This window comes from Martes martes, assembly GCF_963455335.1.
Source record: "Martes martes genome assembly, chromosome: 7".
NCBI classification, from domain to species: domain Eukaryota; kingdom Metazoa; phylum Chordata; class Mammalia; order Carnivora; family Mustelidae; genus Martes; species Martes martes.
In genome coordinates this window covers 106,277,007-106,302,189 of record NC_137894.1, presented here as the reverse complement: position 1 = coordinate 106,302,189, position 25,183 = coordinate 106,277,007, and the positions used below count along the sequence as shown (strand labels likewise).

General features: G+C 36.3%; 2 protein-coding genes across 5 annotated transcripts in view; one reads left to right on the top strand and one right to left on the bottom strand.

Moving 5' to 3' along the window:
- The first annotated feature begins 53 nt into the window (after positions 1-53).
- TRMT5 (tRNA methyltransferase 5) lies at positions 54-9,597 on the top strand. Of its 3 annotated transcripts, none has more exons than XM_080807625.1 (5): positions 54-199; positions 1,877-2,526; positions 4,761-4,885; positions 7,913-8,567; positions 8,937-9,597. In XM_080807625.1, exons 1-5 carry the CDS (start codon positions 69-71, stop codon positions 8,981-8,983), a joined length of 1,608 nt encoding a protein of 535 aa, XP_080663751.1. In that variant the 5' UTR covers positions 54-68; the 3' UTR covers positions 8,984-9,597. The 3 variants fall into 3 exon arrangements, with proteins under 3 accessions (XP_080663751.1, XP_080663753.1, XP_080663752.1); XM_080807627.1 differs by having other exon boundaries at positions 123-260; XM_080807626.1 differs by lacking the exon at positions 54-199 and adding an exon at positions 631-765.
- Positions 9,598-15,445: 5,848 nt separating this feature from the next.
- The window catches only part of MNAT1 (MNAT1 component of CDK activating kinase), a 210,183-nt gene continuing 200,445 nt past the window's right edge, over positions 15,446-25,183 (bottom strand). The window contains exon 8 of one of the 2 annotated variants that reach the window (XM_080807629.1): positions 15,446-15,908. In XM_080807629.1, the coding sequence (XP_080663755.1) occupies positions 15,788-15,908 (121 nt within the window). In that variant the 3' untranslated portion in view covers positions 15,446-15,787. The remainder of the gene's footprint in view (positions 15,909-25,183) is intronic. The other variant, XM_080807630.1, reaches the window with a different exon arrangement.

Here is a 25,183-nt window from a genome sequence, read left to right as displayed (position 1 = left end):
CCAGCGAGGCGAAGAAAGGAGGGAGTCGACGCGACCTGATGACGTTCGTCTCTTGGTGGCGAACGGTGATGATGTCATCGAGGGCCAGCCTTTCCACGAGTGACCCGTTTCCGACCCGCACCAGAGCCTGGGAGGGGTGTAGTCTTGGAGTCAGCCGCGGAGCGACGCCGGGAATTGGGATGGTGACGTTGGTGAGGTGGTGAGCGCAAGGCCCCTGAACGGAGAGGCTGAGGGTCGGGTGGCAGTACCCGGCCACCAAGGTCTGCTCTCCGCCGCAAGAACGTTGTGAGGTCACCTACCGCCTGGGTGTTGAGCCTAGGTCCGAGTAGTGGCTAGGAAGGAATGAGTTTAATTTTTTCAAAAGCTTTCTGAAAGAGCCTTTCATTTTACACGTGGGAAGCCAAGACTCGGGTTAAGATATTACGAGATCAGGGCGCCTGGGTGGCTCAGTGGGTTAAGCCGCTGCCTTCGGCTCAGGTCATGATCTCAGGGTCCTGGGATCGAGTCCCGCATCGGGCTCTTTGCTCAGCAGGGAGCCTGCTTCCCTCTCTCTCTCTCTGCCTGCCTCTCTGCCTACTTGTGATCTCTCTCTGTCAAATAAATAAATAAAATCTTAAAAAAAAAAAAAAAAAGATATTACGAGATCACACAGCTGGCTTACTGCTAGACCAAATTTGAACCCTGTCTGTGAAGTTCGCAAATTGCGTTACGGGGTCCTGGGACAGGGCCCTTTCCCTACCGGTTGGTTCTTTGGTATTTTAGAAGGTAAAGTGAATAACTGATACTGTTAATGGAGTGGGCATATAAGACTTAGCAAATCCTAGTCCTCCGAATACCGAAACCTCAAGTCATCGACTTGTGGTAGGAAAGCATTGAAGACAGACAACCCAGCAATACTAGCAATATATTAAGACCACAGGCTCTGAAGTCAGGCCGACCTGGCTTTGAATCCTTGCTCAGCCCCTTACAGCAGCGAGACTGGGTGAATTAACCTACTTCTGACCTTTAGTGTGCTCGTTTACAAAATAAGGATGTGATATCACACACCTTGCAAGATTGACAGTGTGTTGTAAAGCATGTAGCACTACTAAGAATATCCTTGTAAATATTGCCATTGGTAAAGTCATAAAATTAATGACCATTTCATTTAGAGATGATCTTTTAAATCACAGCCTTCCAATCCCACATGTATAGAAGATTGTGGGTGGAGAGGTTCATTGAGGATAGGGAGGCTAATGGATCACTAAGCCCTTGTCGTGGCCGCAGGTGATTTGAAGCTGCAAATTTATTATTTATTACTAATAAAAAAACAATGTATCATGGAAAAGATAGTATACTTGTCACACACTACTAGAAATTTTAATTATCAGCATTTAGCAGGTTGTTTAAAACGGGAGAATTTTAGGGGCGCCTGGGTGGCTCAATGGGTTAAGCCTCTGCCTTCAGCTGGGGTTGTGGTTTTAGGGTCCTGGGGTCCTGGAATCGAGTCTCACATAGGGCTCTCTGCTCAGCAGGGAGCCTGCTTCCCCCTCTCTCTCTGCCTGCCTCTCTGCCTACTTTTGATCTCTCTCTGTCAAATAAATAAATCTTTTTTTTAAATGAGCATTTTAGATTTTTTCCAAGATTTTATTTATTTAGAGAGAGTGGGGGGGGAGGGGCAGAGGAAGAGAATCTGCAGCAGACCTCCCGCTGACCAAGGGGTCTGATACAAAGCTCAGTCTCATGACCCTGAGATGATGATCTGAGCCTAAATCAAGAGCCCCACACTTAACTAAGCCACCCAGGCACCCCTAGAATTTTTATTCTTAACCTATTGTGCACATGTAAGTTTGTAATTTTATGGTATTTAAAAAAAAAATCCATCCTTTTTTTTTAGGATCTTATGGAGGCCATTTGGATTCTCAAGAATACTTTTCAAAGTGGAAAGCTGTAGAATATCTGAATCAGAATCACTGACTCCACTATCTTGGACATCACAGATACAGAAGCATAGCAGAGCACCTTTCTTGTTGGATCAAAGAAAAAAATTCTCAACTATGCCTGAAATAGAAACAGACCAGAGAGACTCTGAATTGTTTTCACCACCCTCTAATGTTCGAGGAATGACAAAACTTGATAGAACAGCTTTTAAAAAGACAGTAACCATCCCAGTGCTTAAAGTTAGGAAAGAAATAGTCAATAAATTGATGCGATCCCTTAAAAGGGCAGCACTGCAGCGCCCAGGCATAAAACGTGTGATTGAAGATCCAGAAGATGAAGAAAGTAGACTCATTATGTTGGATCCCTATAAAATATTTACTGATGATTCCTTTGAGAGAGCAGAACTCAGTATTTTAAAGCAGCTTAATGTCAATCCACAGATATCTAAATACAGTTTGGAACTAACTTATGAAAACTTTAAGTCAGAAGAAATCTTGAAAGCTGTGCTTCCTGAAGGTCAAGATGTGACTTCAGGTTTTAGCAGAGTTGGACATATTGCCCATCTGAACCTTCGAGATCATCAACTACCTTTCAAGCATTTAATTGGTATGTGTCTTAGTAACATTCATGTACTAAATAGTAATTAGCAAGTTCTAATTTTAGTTCTTAAAATTATTTGATGTCAAATTACAGAAGCAGGACATTTTATCATTTTAATTTTAAATTGGATCTTGGGCTACACACCCTCTCTTTTAAGACCAGTTTTGGAATATTCTTCCCCAAGTGACAGCAAAGCTCTAAGAATCAGTTCAGGCTTTTGTGTATACAACATACAAGCATAGATTAAACTCACATCTTCAGCTTTGGCAGAATTCTTTGGCATCTTATCATTTTGGTACACAGGACTTATTAGACCCTCAGAGCTATATTGAATTCTAGGTTTCTTAAATTTGAGTGTTTTACCATCAAAAGTGCAAGACAGTGTTTACTCATGCTTTGATTCAACTGATTGAGTCTCTTCTGTATGTCAGGCACCATACTTTTTTAGTGCCCTTAACCTTTTTAGAAATGATGCTTTTGTGTGTTGTACCTCTGTAAGCCTTCACGTTTGAGCCTGGGTCCTTTATCCTTTGGGATAAGAAAGAAGACTAATCGCGATTGCAGGTATCCCTTTGCAAATATTGATGTCCATGTATTCTCCAGATTAAATTTTTTTTAATGTAGAGTAATTGTCAGAACTTATGGGAATTATTTTCACCTTTAAAATGTAGTTCTCAGTATTTTGCATGGGTTGAATTTCAGATATATGCTGCTATGCATTTCCTTGGTTCTTATTGAAGATAGGGGCTGATAATACATAGTGATAATACAATAAATATCTAAGCAGATCTTTATATGTATAACTGGGCACAAATGTCAAGGATAAGCTTTGCTGTGAGTCATTACTTGTTGTAAGTCAAACATACCTTTCGGCATCCCTATTTTATAAAGGAGCACTCATAGATTAAAAGTGAGACATTTTCATACAGTGGCAATTTTAAAGCTTCTACTATAGACTTTCAGAATTGGTTTTGGTTTTATTTCATGCCTCATTTCAAGCTACCGTACCTTAAAAATTGAGTTCTGATACCTGAAGTGGAACCGGATAAGAACAATGATTGGCTGGAGTTTATTGATACTATCATATTTAAAATCAGGTATCTAATTATCAGAAAGAAACTGGGCAAATTTTTATTATATATCAGTGTATTTGTATTTTTTAGTACTTTTTACTAGCTTACAAATCAAGTTATCTTTATGCAGTGAGTTAGCATGTAGATTCTTATAAATTTAAGTCTGACAAAAAAGGTAGACTTTAATTGAGGGGCATCAATATACCATTTTTGTTGTGTTTTATTATTTTGTAGCTTTTCTGGCTCTGGCAAATATTTGACAAAAACAATTTAAGTAAATGAACACTGAATTTAGATAAGACTCTAAAGATCTATGTTTCTTTTTTTTTTAATATTTTATTTTTTTACTTGATAGAAAGTGTGCAAGAGAGTGCGTGGGAGGGGCAGAGGGAGAGGGACAAGCAGATTTCCTACTGAGCAGGAACCCTGAGATCATGACCTGAGCTGAAGTCAGATGTTTAACCAACTGAGCTACCCAGGCACCCTAAGAATCTATGTTTCTTTTATTTGAAAACTTATTTTCCTGTTATATATTTCCAAAGCGAAGGCATCTATCTGTTTCAAGTACACAGTAAAGCAAACATTTGATTTGGGGCCAGTGAGGACAGGCTGGTGATTTCTGAGATCTTTGTTGCCATGGTCCTTACATCTCTTCTTTCTGCTCTTTACCTTATGGTCTCCCTTTTTGATTATTGTTGTGTATTGGTCCATTTGAGATTTAGTAAAAAAAAATTTTTAAAAAGGAAAAATATTAGGTAGATCCAAACTCCTTGAAAAAAAAATTTTTTTTTAATATTTTATTTATTTGACAGAAAGAGAGTGAGAGCACACAACCAGGGGGATCAGCAGAGGCAGAGTGAAAAGCAGGCTCCCCACCTAGCTGATCCCCCTGGGATCATGACTGATCTGAAGGCAGACGCTTAACTGACTGAGCCACCCAGGCGCCCCTCGAAAATTTTTCTTTAAAAACGTATCCATATGGTTTTTTTTATTTGTATTGGAGGTGACATTAACTTTACTAATCTGTTGAATTTTTAGAATTGCATGCCACTGTATAGGTGCAATTTTTGTCTATAAACCAAAAGAAAATTGTTTATTTCCATTTCATATATTCAGTTTTATTTTGCAACCAATTGGCAATATTTATTATGAATTCTTATCTTTCAGGCCAAGTTATGATTGACAAAAACCCAGGAATCACCTCAGCAGTAAATAAAATCAATAATATTGATAATACATACCGAAATTTCCAAATGGAAGTGCTATCTGGAGAGGAGAACATGATGACCAAGGTATGGAGTATTTTATTGTCTCCTAGGTACATATTATATTGATTAATGTTTAGAATCTTAAAAGATGACAAAGATTAAAAATATTTATAATAACCCAGTATTGATGAGTATGTGAGAATGTGAGCGTTTATATAGCCTTTTGTTGGAAGTGCAAATTTGATAGATACTCAGGAAGAATATATGGTAATATATTGCTGTTTTGAATACGTACATTCTCTGACCTATCATTGCATTTACAGGAAGTTATCTGAAGGATAGAACTGGACAAAATTGTAATGATGTAGGTACTAGGTTCTTCATCATCATTTTTATAATAACAAAACAAAGGAATGGAAACAATCTAAATGTTCATCAGTGAATTGATCAAATTCTGGCATATAAAATAGTACATAGAATAGTATATAGAACATCGCTCTATTTTAACTATTTATGTAAATATGCACATATATTAGAATGTTAACAGTGGGCATATTTTTCTTTGATGTAGTTACTAGTGACCTTTGTTCTCATCTTTATACTTTGCTACTGAGCACATATTTCTTTTATAAGAAAAACAAATCTATTTCAAAGAAAAAATATTTTTAGTATGTAGGAACAGATACCTGGTACCCCTAAAATCTCATCCTCTACCCCCAAAATCCTCTGAAGTGCTGGAGAATATAAACTTTTTTTAAGCCAAAAGTCTTAGATGATTATATATTAACATTATATGAAATTTTATACCCAAGCTAGGAAATAGGTTAAACTCTCTCCATAACTTGACAAAAATTTTAATAACAAAGTCCTCTTAAAATGTAAGATACGTCTTTTTGTTTGTTTCTTTCAAGTTTTTATTTAAATTCTAGTTAGTTAACATATAGTGTAATGTTGGTTTCAGGAGTAGAATTTAGTGATTCATCATTACATACCCAGTGCTTATCACAAGTGCCCTCCTTAATGCCCATCATCCATCTAGCCCCTCCCTTCCCCACCTCCCCTCCAGCAACCCTCAGTTTGTGCTCTATAGTTAACAGTGTCTTGGGTCTACTTCCCTTTTTCCCCCCTCCCCCTACATTCATCTTTTTTTTTTTTCCCCCTTAAATTCTACATATGAGTGAACTCATGGCACTTGTCTCTCTTTGACTGACTGACTTAAACAGGACCTCGTAAAACTCAGGAGAGAGTTTATGCAAAATAATTATTTTTTAAGGTTCTGGAACACATAAGTTTAGGTGAATATTTTAGGTATAATATTATTTCTCCATAATTTAATAGTAGCTGAATATTAAAATACCATTTACTACACACTTACTATTAGGCCTTAGCTAATGTTTTAAATATAACAGATTTTAAGAAGCCCACAAGATAATGGTTATTCTTTTTAATATTCTCTTTATGCAGGTGAAGTAACAAGGTATGACTGAGTAGGGTGTTGGGAGCCAGGCTTCTGACTCCAGAGTAGTCTTTCCCCATATAACCTCCATGGCCTACTGCTTGTATGTAGTACATAGTATTACATCCATGTAGTTACATGTATGAGGTCTGTTACGGCAAGTGAGATTTGAATGTGAATCCTTTGCTGGTATCACTGCTTATCTCAGCACACACTGATTGAATACTACATGTTCTTCATTTACTACCACCCATTACGATAGCAGGTGGCATCATTCTTCTCAGAGCTCTAAAAGTTCTGAGAAACTTATGTAATTTTTAAAATGGTTTCTGACTGATTTCTTAAGTCAACTAAAGTTTGTTCTTAGGATATATTTAATACTTAACATTTATACCATAAAATAAACGTAAAGGCTCACCCAGTATAATTTCTTTGCTCCAAATAGAATCACATTTAAGTTTGACTTTAGGAGCTCATGCAGCATGTAAGTACTTTGTGTGTATATTGTGAGTAAAAAGATACCTGAAAGTTAATTGGGCTGAAAGTAATGCTGACTGGGTGAGTGAGGTATCAGAGACAGTGTGAGTAAAACCAGAAGGATACTTAGAATTATTTTTTTTCAAACTAGTACTGTGCTTCACATTAAAAAGGGGGAGTAGAAAGGATATTTCAGGAAAAGCTTCCCAAGACATATTCAGAACCTTCCAGGTTTTAGTTGGCAGAATAATGAAGGAACATTTCCAACTCTGGAGCCTTAACATGGCCAGAGCATCTGATGTGGTTGGGATGAAAAAATATTTACACAAATTTGAAGGCAGAATATTCCATGAAGGCAGAATATAGAAAATATATATCTTTACCAGATTTATAGAACTTACAAACTTTTCTTGCCCTTTAATTCTTCATCCATTAAAATAAGGGCTGAAGTCATATTCCATGACTATAATTTTAATTTTGTTTTCTGTCATGTTTATGATAGCTCCCCCAAAAATGGCATTAAGTCTTAAATGTGTTTCAAGACTTAGCTTCATTGTATAAATTTAGTTTAATCCATGAAAACTCCAATTTGGGAAAAGAGAAAATAGCAGAATGATTCATTCTGTACACTGGCTCTAATTTGTAGTCATGAAACTTGCAATGTCCATGTAACTATCTAAAAACATAGCAAAATACCCCAAAATTCACTGGTGCATGACACATCCATCATGCCTCCCTCTTACAAACTGAAAACTAAGGAAGCTTATTTGCTGAGTGGAAGTGCTATCTGCAACTTAGCTAGTCGTTGTGAAGATGTGTGTGGTGTGTTGTTTCAAATTATAGGTTTATTTCTCTCTCCATCAGGTGACAAAATAGAGTATGATTAAGCCAGTCAGCCGGCCTGTCTGAAAAATTCCTCATGTGATTTAGGAACCACTTTATGACCCATTAGAATGAGATGGAGAGCCATTTGGCTTTAAAGAGATGAATTTTCTCATGTCAAAGTCTAATGTGGGTTGTTAACTGGCCTCAAGGATAGCATAAACACCAGAATTATAATTAAAATGCACTGTTATTTTCTATTAAATGTAAATTATGTGTGTGGGTATATCCATTCCAGTATTCATGGCTGGAATTTAAGACTAATCAGGTTAATCAAAGTATAATACTTTTTTCAGGTTCGAGAAAACAGCTACACCTATGAATTTGATTTTTCAAAAGTCTATTGGAATCCTCGTCTTTCTACAGAACACAGTCGTATCACAGAACTTCTCAAACCTGGGGATGTACTGTTTGATGTTTTTGCTGGGGTTGGGCCTTTTGCCGTACCAGTAGCAAAGAAAAACTGCACTGTATTTGCTAATGATCTCAATCCTGAATCCCATAAATGGCTGTTGCACAATTGTAAGTTAAATAAAGTGGATCAAAAGGTGAAAGTCTTTAACTTGGATGGGAAAGACTTCCTTCAAGGACCAGTGAGAGAAGAGTTAATGCAGCAGCTGGGACCACTGTCAAAAGAAAGAAAACACTCTGTGCACTTTGTCATGAACTTGCCAGCAAAGGCTATCGAGTTTCTCAGTGTTTTCAAATCACTTTTAGATGGGCCACCATGCAGCACTGAGCTTCTTCCCATAGTGCACTGTTACAGCTTTTCCAAAGATCCTAATCCTGCTAAGGATGTTCAGCAACAAGCTGGGGCTGTGTTAGGCATTTCCTTGGAGGCATGCAGTTCAATTCACCCAGTAAGAAATGTAGCCCCTAACAAGGAAATGTTATGTATCACCTTTCGGATTCCTGCTGCTATACTCTACAAGAACCAGACCCTAAATCTAGGTGAGCAATTTCTGGGAAATTAAATATAAACTATAATACCTTCATGGAGCTTTTTTAGTCTACATATATATTTTATTAATTAAATTTGGAAATATGTGAAACTAATTCTAGTTAGGTATTTCAATTCAGGATTCCTTGCTGCTCAGTTGTGACTACTTTCTCCCAATTTTACAAATTTTAGCATGGCATACACACTGTTCAGTCTAGTAGAAGGCAATTTCATTAAAATAATAAATCCATGGGAATGTTACTATTTCATGTATAAGTTGAATATTAAAAATCTTTAAAAGGCCTATATTATTTGCTTTTTGAAAGTATTTTCCAATGTTAAGTATCTTACCTAATACACGTTTTCTGGATTTGTTACAGAGAATCATGACGATCCACCTCTTAAACGCCAGAGGACAGAAAAATAAAGTCTTTTCAGAAGAAAAAACTCAAATTGCCTCAGTCACTTAATTGGAGAAAGTTTTCTCTCTCTCCCCACTAGACCCTTACGTAATGAAATATAACTTGTATGGTTTCATAAAATGTTAGCTATGAACTTTAGAATTGAACACTTCTATTTTACCCTTGCTGTCTTTTAAGTTGAAGATTGTTGCATTAAAATTTAAATGAAATAAATCTACTAAGCATACTTTGTTATAATCTTACAATCAATTATATCTAATTCTTTATTAATTATATTTAAATATTGACTATCTCCTGGGAAAATAGGTTTTGAAGGTGGGTTAATTGCATGCTAAGAAAGCACTAATACCATTTTGCAGTGATCCTCAGTTGAAGAGTGTGCCTAAATTTTATATAAGTACCCCTAACCTATCACTACATAAGTCATAAAAATGAGATTATTAGATCAGGGATAGCAAACTATGCCTGGCAGGCCAAATCTAGCCTACCACTGGTTTTTGTATGGCAAATGACCGGAGATTGGTTCTTATACTAATCTTGAAAAATTAAATCTTGTGACATGAGAATTACATGAAATTTGAATTTCAGTGTCCATAAATACAGTTTTATTGGAACACACCGTGCTCATTTGTTTATGTGCTGTCTGTAGCTGCTTTCATGGTATAACAACAGCAGAGTTACAACACAGACAAAGTGATTCTCAGCAGTTCATACTGCTGCTCACAGGACATAATTCTAACTCAGCACCATTTTGAGTGCCATGTAAATCGCCAAGCTATAATATCTTATTGCTAGTGTATATTCATTATTTCAAAATAAGAAAAGTGGACTTATCATGTACTTTTAAAGCATAATGGAGTGTGAACTATTTTGATATTGAATTAGGTAACAAAGCATATATACCTGAGCTAAAATACAAATACATGTTGACATTACCAATAGAGGCACTCATCATAGATTTCCCTCACAAGCAAGCAACTGTCAGAAAAACTAGAAATTTAATCTGGAAATACCTGAACATAGAATTTCTTCATAAAATAAAAACTGAAAATGAGGGCCCAACTTGAAAGTAAGTCTCCAGGTGACACTTTTATAAGCCAAGCAAGGAGAGCCATTTCTGATGTTGAGTTCATTGTATTTGAATGCAGCAGCCAAAGAAATGTATCCAGAGAAAATCTGTTTAGGACTATTGGCCTTTCGGCAAGAACAGTTGCTCAAAGAGTTTAGGACTTTGTGAGCAAAGTCAAGTCAATTAAGAAAGTAAATGAGCTTGACTCTTGCTGAGTTGACAGATGTTACTAATACTGCTCAGGTCTCATTTGAGACATCAGTGCTTAGTCTGAAGTTACTGAAGAATTAGCTTCTATGAATACTCTGCATGGAACAACTAGGGGGAGTATTTTTAAAGGTGCGAAAACAATTCTGCACAACCAAAAGTGGCATCTACTATGATGTGTTACAACCCAGTGGTTAAAATATGCAAAGTAGAAAAGACCTAGTTGGAAAAATATATAAAGCTTGTGAAAATGTAGCATATTTAAAACCTGTGGTTATTCATTCTATTATTCACCAGCAAGTACCCTGCAGAAGACATTTGAACTGTCATGTGTCAATGGTAAATTTCATTTGCTTTCATGGATTCTAATCATGATTGAATTTTGTCAGAAACTGCTCAACCTAAGTTTGATTTTCTTAGCAATTGTGAAGTTTGACTTAAGTTTTTTGAGCTCAGGGTCAAGACTGAAATTTTTCTTAAGAGTCTCTGCCTTGGGCTCAGGTCATGATCCCAGCATCCTGGGATGGAGCCCTGAATCGGGCTCTCTGCTCAGCAGGGAGCCTACTTTCCCCTCTCTCTCTGCCTGCCTCTCTGCCTACTTGTGATCTCTATCTGATAAATAAATAAAATCTTTTAAAAAAACAAAGAGAAACCACTCTTAAACATTCTAGAACACTGAAAGGCTCTGGAAATTAGCTTTTGCTAATGACATAATAGTGTTTCTTAAACATTTTAACCTATAAATATAAGGCAAACAACTTCACTGTGAAACTGGTCATTTCAACAACTGACATTTGAATCACAGTATCTTGTGTTACACATTTCTCATGCTATCAAAAGTTAAAGATTTCCCTCAAATTAGCAGTGGATACATTTTCTGTGTTCAGCATTTTTGGGACCTTGGTGAAAATGCAAAGAAAGGAAATTTACATATTTCAAAATCCATTCACCTATAATTGAGCTTCTACCTTAAATTGGAAGTGATTAATGTACTATGTAATGACAATAAAGCAAATATCAAGGGAAGAATGTAACAGGTTTTACAAATGCCTTCCAAGTGATGAATATGCCCAGTTAAAATCTTATGCTTCTGGACTGATGCCAGTATTTGGCAGTATCTATTTGTGTGAAAATACATTTTTAGAGAGAAAACGTGTAAAATCTTATTACAGATAACCATTAACAGGTGATCATTTACAACTGATTTTGATGATAGGAAACACTTGGAACCCCAATTAAAGGAACAAGTGCTATTCCCCCACAAAAGGAGTTACAAACAATGTAATTACATATACCCAATTATATTTTGAATTTTGTTCATTAAAAACATTGTACCAACTTATTTTATCATAAAGCCTAAAATATTTCCTGCCTGCTCCTACAAAAAAAGTTTGAGGGCCACTCATTAAATCATTCATTACAAACTCAAATGCCTTCAGAAGCGAGGCAGGTAATATAAATCTGTGAAGGCAATAAATGGTAAGAAGTGTAGGAAAGTAATGAATTGGAGCTCTCATCCCTTATCTAAAGGCACTTAGAAATGGTTTTTGAAACTCAACCAAACCTCTCCTCTGCAAGACCTAGGGGGCTAATTCAGCCAGGGATTACCAGTTTGGGACTTCTAATTTTCCTCTCCTCCCACCCCTCCGAGTGAGGAGTATATAGGTGAAGGGTCAGAAAGCTTTCGGTAAAAGACCAGATAGTATTTTAGGCTTTCCAAGCCATAAGGTCTCTTTTGCTGCTCAACTCTGTTGCAGTAGCCCCCCAGAAGAGCCATAAACAATACATAAACACTATATGCCAAAACAACTTTATTTATGGATACTGAAATTTGAATATCATATGCTTTTCACTTGTTAAAAAGTATATGATTTTGGCTTCTTCAACCTTAAAAAATGTAGACATCAACCTTAGCTCATGAAGCATACAGAAAAAGACAGCAGCTGGATTTGGTCAAGGGTCCACAGCTGGCCTGATCTAGGTGAAGAGAATTTTAATTTTCAGATAGGAGTAAGAATTTTTTCCTAGTATTATACAGTGATATGCTAGGTTATAAATATTAAATATGGGTACAAATGATGTTTTTATTTATACATGGAAAGTGATAAGATTCTTGCCTCTATTTAGTCAAACATCTAGTCTCTCTATTAACATTTTAACTCCTCCCCCTTTTCCTTCAGAGTGGCTAAGTGCACGTACGATTATTTCATTATTTAAATCTAGGCCCACCCTAAAGTTTTTAACATGATACCTGGTAAGTGAACTCTTGATGTCCACTAAAAAATGAGAGCTGGAGAGCTCACCGGATACAATTTTTTAAATTTTCTTAGCTTTTTGACAAGTTTCCTGCCACCTTAATTGGATTTTGAAATAATTACCACCAGTTAACAGTCTAAGGATAATTTCTAAGAGAAGCTTAGGTCAAATATTTATTGAATGAAATTAAGGAACACTAGTAGTGTATCCCAACTATGATGTAAATGTATTCAATACCATTAATATCTGTTTAAAAGGAAGGTAGTTAATGGACAAATGAGGTTCCACATAATGAATTTCTCAGAACTTCTCTCCAGGATATAAATAAGGTTATTAAGTTGTTGGCATTTATATGCCATAAAATAACTAGACACTTGATCTGTAAAACTTCCTGGAAATCTTAGGAAGTTTGATTACTCAGACTTGGTTCTACAGAGCTGTTGTTTATGAGCTTGCCAGTTTGATACTCATCTCTGAAGCATGGACTCTCACCACTTCGGTTCAAATCCACTCTGCTACTTTTAAGTTCTATTAACCTTCTGGAAGTTCATTAACCTCCCTATGCCTCAGCTTCTCCATCTGTTAAAATGGGGAAAAAAATACTAGCATTGTAAAGATTAAGTAAGAATACACAATACATGAAGCACAGTGCTTGGTGCATACGTAATGCTCAGCAGTTGTTAGCTATTGCTTCTGGGCTAGTGTTGTACGATGTTAAAAGACTTAATTGATGTATATGATAGACTTGTGCAGCCTTTTGTCTCTGAGAGAGGAAAAATCACTGGGGGATAGGGGATAACCTCATCAATTTAGAGTATTTCTGTTATTTAGTGTACTGTCATTAAGTTACCTTCCACCATTCTCTTTCATCTAATAGGTCAATTAACAACTTATTTGGCCTATTGAACAAAGTACAGCAATAGTAAGAGCAAAATATTTACAAATGTATAAAGGTTTTGGAATTCAATTTATTTGCCAAATCAGATGCAGGCAATTTCCACAATAATGAGGTAGGCTCAAAAAATGTTTTAAAAGCCTTTTAAGTGTTCTATTAATTAGTTCATTCACTTAAATACATTATACAAGGTACTGAGAACAAATAATAGTATTTCTTTTGTAAAGACTGGATACTGTACAGCAAAGTCTTAAATTTAAGTCAATGTTCTCACTTCTTTGAACAGATGTATAGACTATACTTAAAATCCTAATCCTCAGTTGGGGAATGCTAATAGATATGAAAAATAGGATGCAGCCTGTAAAGTACAGACAGAACTAGACTTAAGAATAAAAAACAAACAGTTTTAATTCTGGCTTTTTACTAACGTGTATATGATCTGAGCCTACTCAATTATTTGATGCCTTGGTTTTCTTAGTTATCAAAGACTGTTCAAGGGTCAGCTGTACTTCTAACTAATACAGGGTTTAGGGACACTAATTCCCCACCCCAACACACACACACTAGAAAATCGACATATAACTTCTGACTCCCACACTCCCAAAATGTAAGTGCTAATAGTCTACTGTTCACCAGAAGCCTTAACACAAACGTAATAGTCAAGTATACATGTTTTGTATGTTATACACTATATACTTAAAATAAGCTAGAAAAAAGAAAATGTTAAAATAATAAGGAAGAGAAAACACATTTTTGGTACCATACAAAAAAAATCCACGTACAAGTGAATCCATACAGTTTAAACTTGCATTGTTCAAGGGTCAACCATATTGTAAAGATAAAGATGTACCCCTGAAATTAATACCTGCTTAGGCAAATAAGCTGCAGTTGTTAAATATGGATATTCCACCCTAATGTAACCACAAATTTTATTTCACATAATTTTCCTCCCATAAAATTAACATCTGTTATAAGGGACATTTGATAGGAAATCCCTTAATTTCCTTGAGAAACTATGTCCCATGCCCAGTGGTCTATGTAACAGCCTCATATAAGGTTGAGATGCTACAAATATCCATCCTCTCTACAGCCAACTCTAAGCAAAATCCTGGGTTTACTAAAAGCCCTTGAAGGTTTTTTGTTTGTTTGTTTTTGGTTTTTTGGGTTTTTTCTTTTAAGATTTTTGTTTATTTGAGAGAGAAAGAGCATGAGAGGGGTGAGGGGCAGAGAGAGACGTAGACTCCCCACCAGGCAGGGAGCCCGATGTGGGACTAGATCCTGGGACTCCAGGATCCTGACCTGAGCCGAAGGCAGTTGCTTAACCAACTGAGCCACCCAGGTGCCCTGTTTTTGTTTTGTTTGTTTGTTTGTTTTACAGAAAGACAGGCAGAGAGAGAGGGGGGAAGCAGGCTCCCTGCTGAGCAGAGAGCCCAATGTGGGGCTCGATCCCAGGACCCCAAGATCATGACCCGAGCCGAAGACAGAGGCTTAACCCACTGAGCCACCCAGGCGCCCCAAAGCCCTTGAAGTTTTAACAGAAACTGAATCAGAGTCTGCAATTTACTCAGAGAAATTTTGTTTAAAATGTATCCATTCCAGTCTCCAAGGTTTCATCATAAAATGAGCTCACATTTGAAGTGAAAGGTGCCATTTAAGTATTAAATTTTATTAACTTACTTCTTTGAATTTATCATTAAAAGCAGATTAATACTCTCGTCTGGTTTATCCTAAGTGTGGCTCACAGCTGGGAACTATAATACCTTGATCAAGGTTTGTCTCACCTTCCACTGCTCAAAACAGGCACTGAGTCCTTAATATCAAGAGAGTGGCATTATCATAGGTCAAGTTTTACTTGCCACAACCTGCTGGCAGAAGGAAATATATCCACTTGTCTGGACTAGTATTAAGAACATAGGGGGAAAAAAAGAACATTTTATGAGAGAAAATAATAGACTTGGATATTAACACTAAATGTCGTATTCAAAATGGCATTTTAAAATGTGTTCAAGTAAAACACCGTAATAAGAGAAAAACCACAGAACTTAATATAAAGTCTAGCTTTATTTTTAAAAAGATTTTACAAGTCTGTCAACCTCAAGCATACATAGGTGAATTATTCATATCTTCCATCAGATAAAATTTACAGCTTCAATCCCTCTCAGAAAAATATAAGTAAAAAATAAATCTTTTTCACATATATTTATCCACCATACTGCTCAACTTAGTTCTGAAATTTTCTCTTATAAATACTTTAACACAGCTGCTAGTGGGAGTACTGCTGCTGGGCAGCTGCAAATGGCTATATTTTTACACGTCTGCTTTTCTTTTGCAAGCTCCCTGGTTCGGCTCCTAGGTCCAAATCTTATAAAGGAGAAATAAAGGTTAACTGGGCTGCCAGAAAAGCCCACTGAATGCATCCTGTAGTGCTCTGTGACAAGCAAGAGAAGAAGTATAGCCTCCAGCAAGGTCCTGTGGAGAGGCAGCTCTGACATGGTTTAAATACCTAAAACAAAACAAAAAGTGTAACAGTGACACAGAAAGCATATATAAATTGGTAACATTTTTAAAAACAATAATAAAACTGATTCACATTTTAAAGCAGAATTCTGAGACTGAAATGTTCAGACTTCTTAAATGCATTATTACCTTTTAAAAAGAAACACACTGACTATATATAGAGAGTGCCTAAACTAGTTTGTTAAACAAAATTATAAGGCAAATTACATTAAGATCTAAAAACAGCTCTTAAGGAGGTTTCAAAAATAATACTTGCTATTAAAATGTTCACTGTTCCCAATTTTCAGAACTTAGTTTTGTTGGCTGTTGTTTGGGTACCTAACTGCTATTGTCCTCCTGGCATACTTTTTTTTTTTTTTTAAGATTTTATTTATTTATTTGACAGACAGAGATCACAAGAGGCAGGCAGAGAGGCAGGCAGAGAGAGAAAGGAGGAAGCAGGCTCCTTGCTGAGCAGAAAGCCGAATGCAGGGCTTGATCCCAGGACCTTGGCATCATGACCTGGGCCAAAGGCAGAAGCTTTAAGCCACCCAGGTGCCCCACCTCCTGGCATACTCTTAATAAATAAATACCCGGTATCATAATACTATTGTATTAATATTTTACATAAATATTGAATAGTTTACATAAATATATTCTGAAATAAATACTTCAATGGAGGAGGAGGGAGAAGAGAATATACTAGTTACTTCAAATATACTTCAGCATTACAAAAATGTATTGTCTCCTTCCACACAGGAAGTGAAATCTTAGAAAATTACATGCCCAAGAAATCTCTGACAGCCTGAGTTCAACAGAATGTCCCAATTAGTAAATAAAAAAGTCTTCTGAATGGATCTCAAAAGACAGTGTACCATTTTTCTTCAATCATATATATATTATTTAGCAATTAAAACTTTCTACATTGATAAAGGCAAAGAGGCCTAAAATATGGGACAATCTTAGCCAAAGAAGGTCAACTTGTTAGCATGACTAACAGCACTGTTGGAAAACAAATATTTCCAGCTCTGCTTTAATGCCTAGTTTAAGAAACCACATTGTTTCTTCAGGCCTCAGGAAGTAAAGGAGCTTCATCCGCCTTAGAATTACGGTTATGGCAAATGAATAAATCAGGTACCAGAACATTTTAATAACTTGGAAACTTTTCTACTCATTCATTCAAACTTCCTGTGTGTCAAAGTCTTGATGCATGAGCAACTTCTTATTTCTAACATAATAACAAGTCTGTTTTTCATTTGTATCCATGTTTAATAAGGTTGTGTGATTAAAAAATATATGGCAATGTAAGAGGCCAAATAGAAAAAGTGGTCAAAGTAAGACACAGGATAAGCTCCCAGAATTGGCTATAATTTACTCACACTACCACAAATCAAGGTGTTAACTCAATTCTTTGCTTCTCTGCCAAGGGTGAAAGGGAAAAGTGAAGGAGAAAGGAAATTAATACTTACTAAGCAATGATCTACAAACTTTTTTTTTTTTTTTTAAAGTAGGCTCCATGCCCAGTGTGGAGCCTAGTGCAGGGCTCAAACTCATGACCCGGAGATCAAGACCTGAGCTGAAGTCAAGTCAGATGCTTAACTGACTAAGCCACCCTGGCTTCCCCACAAACTTTTGACAGTATACTTATAGCAGTAAAAATATTTGAGCGTGCTACTCCAAAATTTGTGTACTTATTTATAAACCATATACCTATTATATTAACAGTTATATATTATATAATTATATATAATATAAAGAAGTATATTATAAAATATATTATAAATATTTAAAGGAGGAGATAAAAATATTTCAACAAAAGTTCTAGTATTTTCTCTCTACATCCTATCTTATAAACCTTGGTGGGATGCATCCCAATTTCACTGTCAAACTCTTGATAGAACCTTAGGTCCCACTGGACTTAAACAGGGATTCACCAAATCTACCACACGGCCAAAGAAAGTATCTGCTTGTTACATCCCAGGACACAATAAAATGTCCACTGTTAAGATTATGATGCATGAGAAATTATGTAAGTTAAATAAGTCATCTCAGAAGTCTAAAAATCAACCTGGAACAGGATAAAATCAATTTCTCTTCACTGAAAACTCCATAACTATCACACAAATAAGTAATATTTAGTAATATTTTTATAGGTATCTTAGAAATGAAACATTCCATTCCTAGTATGAGTTTCCAGGTAAATTTTATCCATACACCTGATACAGCCATATTACTCTTTTTCCTTTCCTCAGACCCTCAAAAGCACCGCCTTAGCTCCAATGGCTGTTCACTCATGGGTGAACAGCCATTGGGTACCACAGGAAAATGTCTGTCAACCTTAAGAAGCCAACTATCATAAACAGAATTGTTTTTCATAGCTGTAATACAAACCACTGTGCAACTGGTTGTTTTGATTCATCACATTTTGGTACAACTTGCTTCTGGGAAAGTTGAGTCATACCATCTCTGGCTTGGCAATTCAAGCATAAACTTGCAGTGTACATACAGCTTTTTATATGTTATCCTGAGAAACCTGAAACAGCTGCACTGCTGGCAGGAAAACACAGGACCACCAGTAAAATATCCAAAACAGTTGCATCTTTTAATTTATGACTGTGCACTGTTTCCATAAAGAGTATATAAAACAGTTCAACTTTTTATAGGTAAAATGTAATAAACAGTCATACTCATTGATGCCATAAATGTATAAAAAAAGTTTATTTAAAATGATTAATTAGTGTTTGAAAGTAGTAATTCTTAAACAGTCATAATCCAGAGCAATGAGCAAATATTTTAAAATTTTAGTTATTAATGCTAAGTTGTGGATTCTTGCTGTCAAAATCAAGTAAATTAAAATTTCTTTGTGTAGCACTGAAGAAAATGCATTTCTCTTCTAGCAATCATTTACATTAAGCATGCCTGTGAGTATATTCTTTAAAGACCTACTTATTTACATTACTGTTTTTGATCTCTAGGGCTGCACAAAACGGTTACTGTTAAATATTTCAATCTATGTTCACCACGGCAACCTACATTAATTCCAATTTAAAAAAATAAAACAGTTCATTCTCGTTACTCAACTGTAGGCTTTTATTTTCTAGGTATTTTAATGTTCTTAAACCCTTTAATTATTGTGGTACACTGAAGTATTTTAAAGGATCTGCCACATTGAAACCACACAATGAGAATTTAGCATTTTTGCCTACTTTCTCCCATTAATCCACATCTGTGTTGTTTTAATTCTTTCATGACCATTACCAGTACATCACTGAATAGGATTCCTGGGGTTTCTGGCAAAGGTCAGTATCATTTCATGTACACCTTTATAGAACAGAATGAGGAAGAAGTCTTAGCCAAATTTACTTCCAAAAGTCAAGCTCAGTTGGACTTTGGAGCCTAGAGGTAATTGCTCTGACTACTTAGCCAATCCCAGGACAGTATTTCTGTTTTCATGGGTTTATTTTAAATACCTGTAAATCTTATAAGCAGAAACGAGGAAAGAAAAAAAAAAGGTTTGCTTATTTTGGTATCTATACCTTATTTTTACTGAAAGCAGACTAAACTCAAAGCTTTACAAATCGTACCTTTGATTATTTTCTTAATAAGACTAAAAAAGAGTATGTTTTCAAAAGCATGTCTAAGATAATTCCTCTACAAAGGGCATCTTGTGCCCTAATTTATACTCTGTCTAAAGTTGCCTTCCTTTGCCATTACCCATCAAAATCCCTTTCAAACAGACTTGAGGAGGGGGAGGAAAAGGAGGCAATGGATCCTGAGAGAGGAGTAAGAGAGGATTAAGCATTCAAAAACCACACTTGAAAGTTTGTTCCTGAACTTTGATTTTCTGCACTGTCATTTTCTTCTGTTACATTTAGCAGCTTTTGCTCTCAAAGAAGGTGGTATAATTTACACTTAGCTTCAGAAAGACTTCATTTTCTCAGTTCTTTAACATAAGAGAGTTCCTCTGAGATTACTCTTTTACTATTTCCCTTCCTTTAAAAGCCCTATATCGACCATCTGGCTAAAGTCTTGGACTCAGCTCATTTTAGTGCTATTCAACAATGCTTTGAGTTCTCAGCTAGGGGCAGAGGGCAGGGGCTGTCACTCAAGACCGAGAGGCAGCACTCTTCCCCTCCAGTCATAACTTCCTCATGAAAACCCTTGAAACACTCTGGCTCCAGAGAATCAAAGAATCTTGGAATTCAAATTGAAATGAAAATGTGAAGTTCATATTAGTTTCCTTCACCTCAAATTACCAGGACCAATGGATGGTTAGAAAAAAAAAAGAGTCCAAAAGTTTTTAACTTCATAGTGTTGCTCTAGAGAGAACTCTACAGAGATTAAGACCTTCTTTTTATAAGTGGGCCCATTTTTAAGCCTGAATTTAAAGCCACCATGTATTAAACAGACCAGTTCCAAGTAGTTCTGCCTCCCAGCCTATAAAATTCAAATCTAAGTGCCATTAAGAGACATGAACCAGCTGATCTCAGATGTCAAGACCAAGAGCTACTGTATTCGGCTAAGGCTATAAAAGATTTACATTAACAATGTGAAGTCTATCTCAATAGATTTAAAAACAAACAACAGTATGCTCAATTATCACTAAAAAGCAGAAATATTCTGAAAACAGAGGTTAGTGCTCAGGTGTCCTAACCTAATCATGATGACAGAATAACAGACAAACTGTCTACAGAGGGAAACGGATAATCATATACTCCAATATAAATGTTCAGGAAAGCACTTCAAGTCAGAACTACTGTCCATAATTCTATGGGCAGTTTGGTTATAAAATACCAACCAAGGCTTCATGAACTCAAACCAAAATATCACAAACCACAGTCATGGGATTACTTTTCACTTCATTATCTAACCTGCAAATGAGAACACAACTTGAATAAACTAATTATTAAAGCTATTTCAGATCTATACAAGAAAAATGATTGAAAGCATAAAAGATATAGCTACTTAAGTGTAACATATTCTATGAACAATATTGTTGATAGTTCTGGATATCTCAAATGACAGACCCCTAAGGATACACTCCATCTGTATAATACACATAAATACAAGAGTATCTCAGGAATCAGGTGTGATCAGATAAACTTGAATAGAGCCATGAAAATAGATAATGCACGGTAGCAATAAGTCTTAAATATATTCTTCAAAGTTAGATGTTTATCTCAGTTATAATATGTTTGACTAATTTCAGTATTGTTCTTATATGCTTAAATGAGATTAAACAGAAAAATGGTATAAATAATGCTTTTACTTACTGACTCTTAAACATTATGATACTCATGAATTTAATCAAGATAACCAGAGGAGAGAAGGCAAAATTTCATGAAAAATCTAAAAATAAACAAATCATATCAGAGTCATAAAAACATAAAAACAAATCATACATAGATTTTGTATATCCCAGGGAGGGACAAGAGCTATCACTTCTGTGGTAGAAATATAATGGAGATCATAAAAATAAATATCCTAGTTTCTAAGTTCCTAAAAATTCTAGTGCCTCATTCTGGCTTGTCTAATGTAATTTTTTTTACTATAAATTCCATGTTAGTAACAGCTGCATGCCAGAAGTTTCATCATATCTTTATAAAGACAGGATGGTAATTTTTCCCCAAGGGTGGGAAAGGCAAATATAGAAATTTGTATGTATGCAGTTCATACCTTCTTTAAAAAAAAAAAAAAATACTGAGTGTCTCCTATGTGCAAGGTATTGAAGCAACTCTGAGAATAAAACAAAGAGCAAACTCCATGTTCTAATGGACCTTGTAATTCAGCAGAGGAAAAAAGATGTTAAATAATGAATATTATGAATGAGAAAGTCAGGGCCCTATCAGTGTAGATTAAAAGGAAGCCAACATGAACAAGTTCAGAAAAGGTCTCCCTAAGGAAATGACAGTCCCAAAGGATGGCTTAGACCCAAAGGATGAGGACGAGTTACTTGCTAAGTAACTCCAGTGGAGGGAATCCAGTGGAGGGAAGAATGTAGCAGCAAGGAGCCAGAGCACATATTGGAAATATGGAGGAAAGGTGGCTCAGGATGAGGCTAGAGATGTTGGCAGAAAGTATTCAAAAGAAATGTTAAGAATTATGAATTTTATTGAAAGGGCAATGGGAAGCCACTGGAAAGTTACTGTTAGGAACCTGATATGTAAGCTACTTTGGCTACACAGTGGATGGGAGAAAAGCAGGAGTCAATTATTGAAAGACCCTTTAGAGTTTCTCTATTCTAAGCTTAAGATCATGGTACCTGGATTAGGGTGGCAGCAGAGGAAATATAGAAAAATACTGCTTCAAGAGACATTTAAAAACCAACTGAGTAGGGGCACCGGGGTGGCTCAGTTGGTTAAGCGGCTGCATGGGCCATGATCCCGGGGTCTTGGGATGTAGCCCTGCAGATGGGCTCTCTGCTCAGCGGGGAGCCTGCTTCTCCCTCTCCCTCTCCCTGTCACTCCCCTGCTTGTGCGCGCTCTCTCTCTCTTTCTCTGTCAAATAAATAAATAAATAATCTTAAAAAACAAAAACAAAAAAAACCCAAACAACTAGTAGATATGGGGGCAAGAGAAGGGGAGAAGAAAGTAAAGGCAAAAGCAATTCCCAGCTATCTAGTCAAATAGAACAGGGAAAATGCCTTCACAGAGACAGAAAACTGCAGGAGAAACAAACTGGGGTGGAGGAGAAGAGAACGGAAAGATCATGAGTTTAATTTTGGACTTAAGTCTGAAGTGATTATAGAAGAGAGATACAGAGTGGCAGCTGGGTATATGGGCCAAGTGCTAAGAAGAAAATTATGGGTTGAAGTTATCAACTGTTTGGGAGTTATTAGTAGTTAGATGGTATTTGAAACCATCATGTAGATGCTAGTATTTAGGGAGAGAAGACAGAATGAGAAGAGAGAGAAGGGCCTAAGGCAAAGGCCTAGAGAACGAAACATACTTGATACGACAAAAGAAACCATGGTGGTTAATATTTATGTGTAAACATAAAATTATGTTGAGTGAGCCAAAGAATGCCCAGATTATCTGGTAAATCATTTCTGTGTGAGTCAGTAAGGGTGTTTCTGGAAGAAATTAGCATTGGTGAACTGAGGAAAGCAGATGGCCCTCCCCAATGTGAGTGGGTATTATCCAGTCTGTTAAGGACCAGAGAATAACAAAAAGTTGGAGAAAGGTTGAATTCAGTTTGCCTGACTGAGGTGGAACATCGATCTTCTCTGCCCTTTGGTGCTCCAGACTGGCATCTAGACTTGGATTGGCATCTACACCATTCACTCTCAGGCCTTTGCACTACACCACTGGGTTTCCTGGGTCTCCAGCCTACAGACAGCAGATCATGGGCCTTCTCACCCTCCATAATCACATGAGCCAATACCTAATAATAAATCTCTTTCTCTCTCTCTCTCTCTCTCTCTATCTACCATTCATCATCCATCTATCTCTCATACTGGTTTTGTTTCTCCAGACAACTGACTAATACAGAAGGCAAGATATTTTGTAGTGAAGGGTATGTATTCAGGTGTGGTAAATGCAAATACTGCCATTCCCTACCAATACCTCATGCGCTCTCTTCCTATAGAGTTGCAAAGGAGGTAGAAGGAAGGTGTAAACTGCTTGGAAAGGAGTAAGAACCTGCTACTTGTACCTGACTCCTTCTTGTAATTTTGAAGAGATAATAATAGCAGACACAGAGATGGGAAACCTATTAGATTTCTCCATCTAGGAAGGTTCCAGAGGCTCTCTTCATGACATTTATAGCAGTAGTGTTTCTTATAGCAAAAGAACAAAAGAAACAATCCAAATGTCCACAGAGAGGAAAACGGGCAAATAAATACTCTACAGCAGTGAAAACAAAGGACATACAGCTTCATGCATGTATCAACACTGTTGACTCTCACATAAAACGCTGAGTAAAAACAACAACAAATAATAAGTTACAGAAAATATGTACAGCAGGGTCCATTTACATAAAATTCGGAAATGCAAACTATACATGGAATATATAGATATGACCAAAGAGTGAAAAAAAAAAAAAGCAAGCAAATGATAATCAGCCCATTCAGGGTGACTGAATCCCTGATATGAGGTGAGGTGGGACCACAATGAAGAGAAGAAAAATGCACACAGAGAGGGCTTCTACAGCATTGGTTATGCTCCATCTCTTAAGTTAATGAGTGGAATTCAAAATACAGGACTTGAAGGAGTAGAGGAGGGAGAAACAATGAGAATGGAACAATTCAGCAATTGTTTTATTATTACTCTTTGTAAAATATGTATCATATATTTTTTCTATGTATGAAATATTAAAAAAAAAAAGTAGTGCAAAAGAGCATAGTCACAGCTTTAACTGCCATTAATCTAGTAAATAATCTGCATGCAAACACCAAACCATTCTTAGTTGGCCTTGGTTTCATAAAATGTTACTATTTTTATTTCATTTGTAATAATTCATGTTAACTACAATTATTCATCTTAAAATATGTTTAATACTGCAATATGTTGTGGGCCGCCTGGGTGGCTCAGTCAGTTAAGCATCACACTTTTATTTCAGCTCAGGTCATGATCTGAGGGTCATGAGATCAAGCCCCACCAAAGGTATGGAGCCTGCTTAAGAGTTTCTCTCTCTCTCCCTGCCACAACCCCCATGGGCACAAGCTCTCTTTAAAACAAAACAAAACAAAACAAAACAAAACAAAAACTTCAATATGTTACATTCATATTCTTCTCTGTACTGGTTTACAAGCAAGGTCAATACATTAATTTAAGATGGGAGAAATTAGTAAAATCAGATTTGTTTGCAGGGAAACCTTTGAAGAATATACATCTAAATAGCAAGCCTAAGTATTGATCAGTAGTTAAAAAGCTATCTACTAAAGCCGCAAAAATAAAGTGGCAGATGAAATCAGTTAGGTGGTCAAGGAGACCTCACACAAAGCCCTGATACTCTGAAGTTTTCCCCCATGATAATGCTGCAGATTTCTATTTCTTTACCAAAAGGAAACATACAGTGCTTTCTGTGACTAATATTAAGGTAACAGCCTAGATGATAAACCAAGTCCAGTTCCTCTCTCTGTCCAATGGTAGTTAAACACCCTCCTAAGTTTGCAGAAGGACTCTCTCTATTGGTGTGGTTTTTCTGCTGAGGGCAAACTCTCTAAATTAAATATAAACAACTTCAGACTTCTCCCCTCTACCATTCCCTTTTCTTCCCTGTACCCCACATAAGTACATAAGGACATGATGGTTTAGGAGAAAGGACAAAGATTTTAGAAAC

Bases quoted from the DNA above. Each gene is read 5' to 3' on its own strand.
- TRMT5 (XM_080807625.1), top strand. From the start codon at position 69: ATGATGTCATCGAGGGCCAGCCTTTCCACGAGTGACCCGTTTCCGACC. The intron at 4,886-7,912 runs GTATGGAGTATT...TACTTTTTTCAG, and splicing joins AGGAGAACATGATGACCAAG to GTTCGAGAAAACAGCTACAC. The intron at 8,568-8,936 runs GTGAGCAATTTC...GATTTGTTACAG, and splicing joins GAACCAGACCCTAAATCTAG to AGAATCATGACGATCCACCT.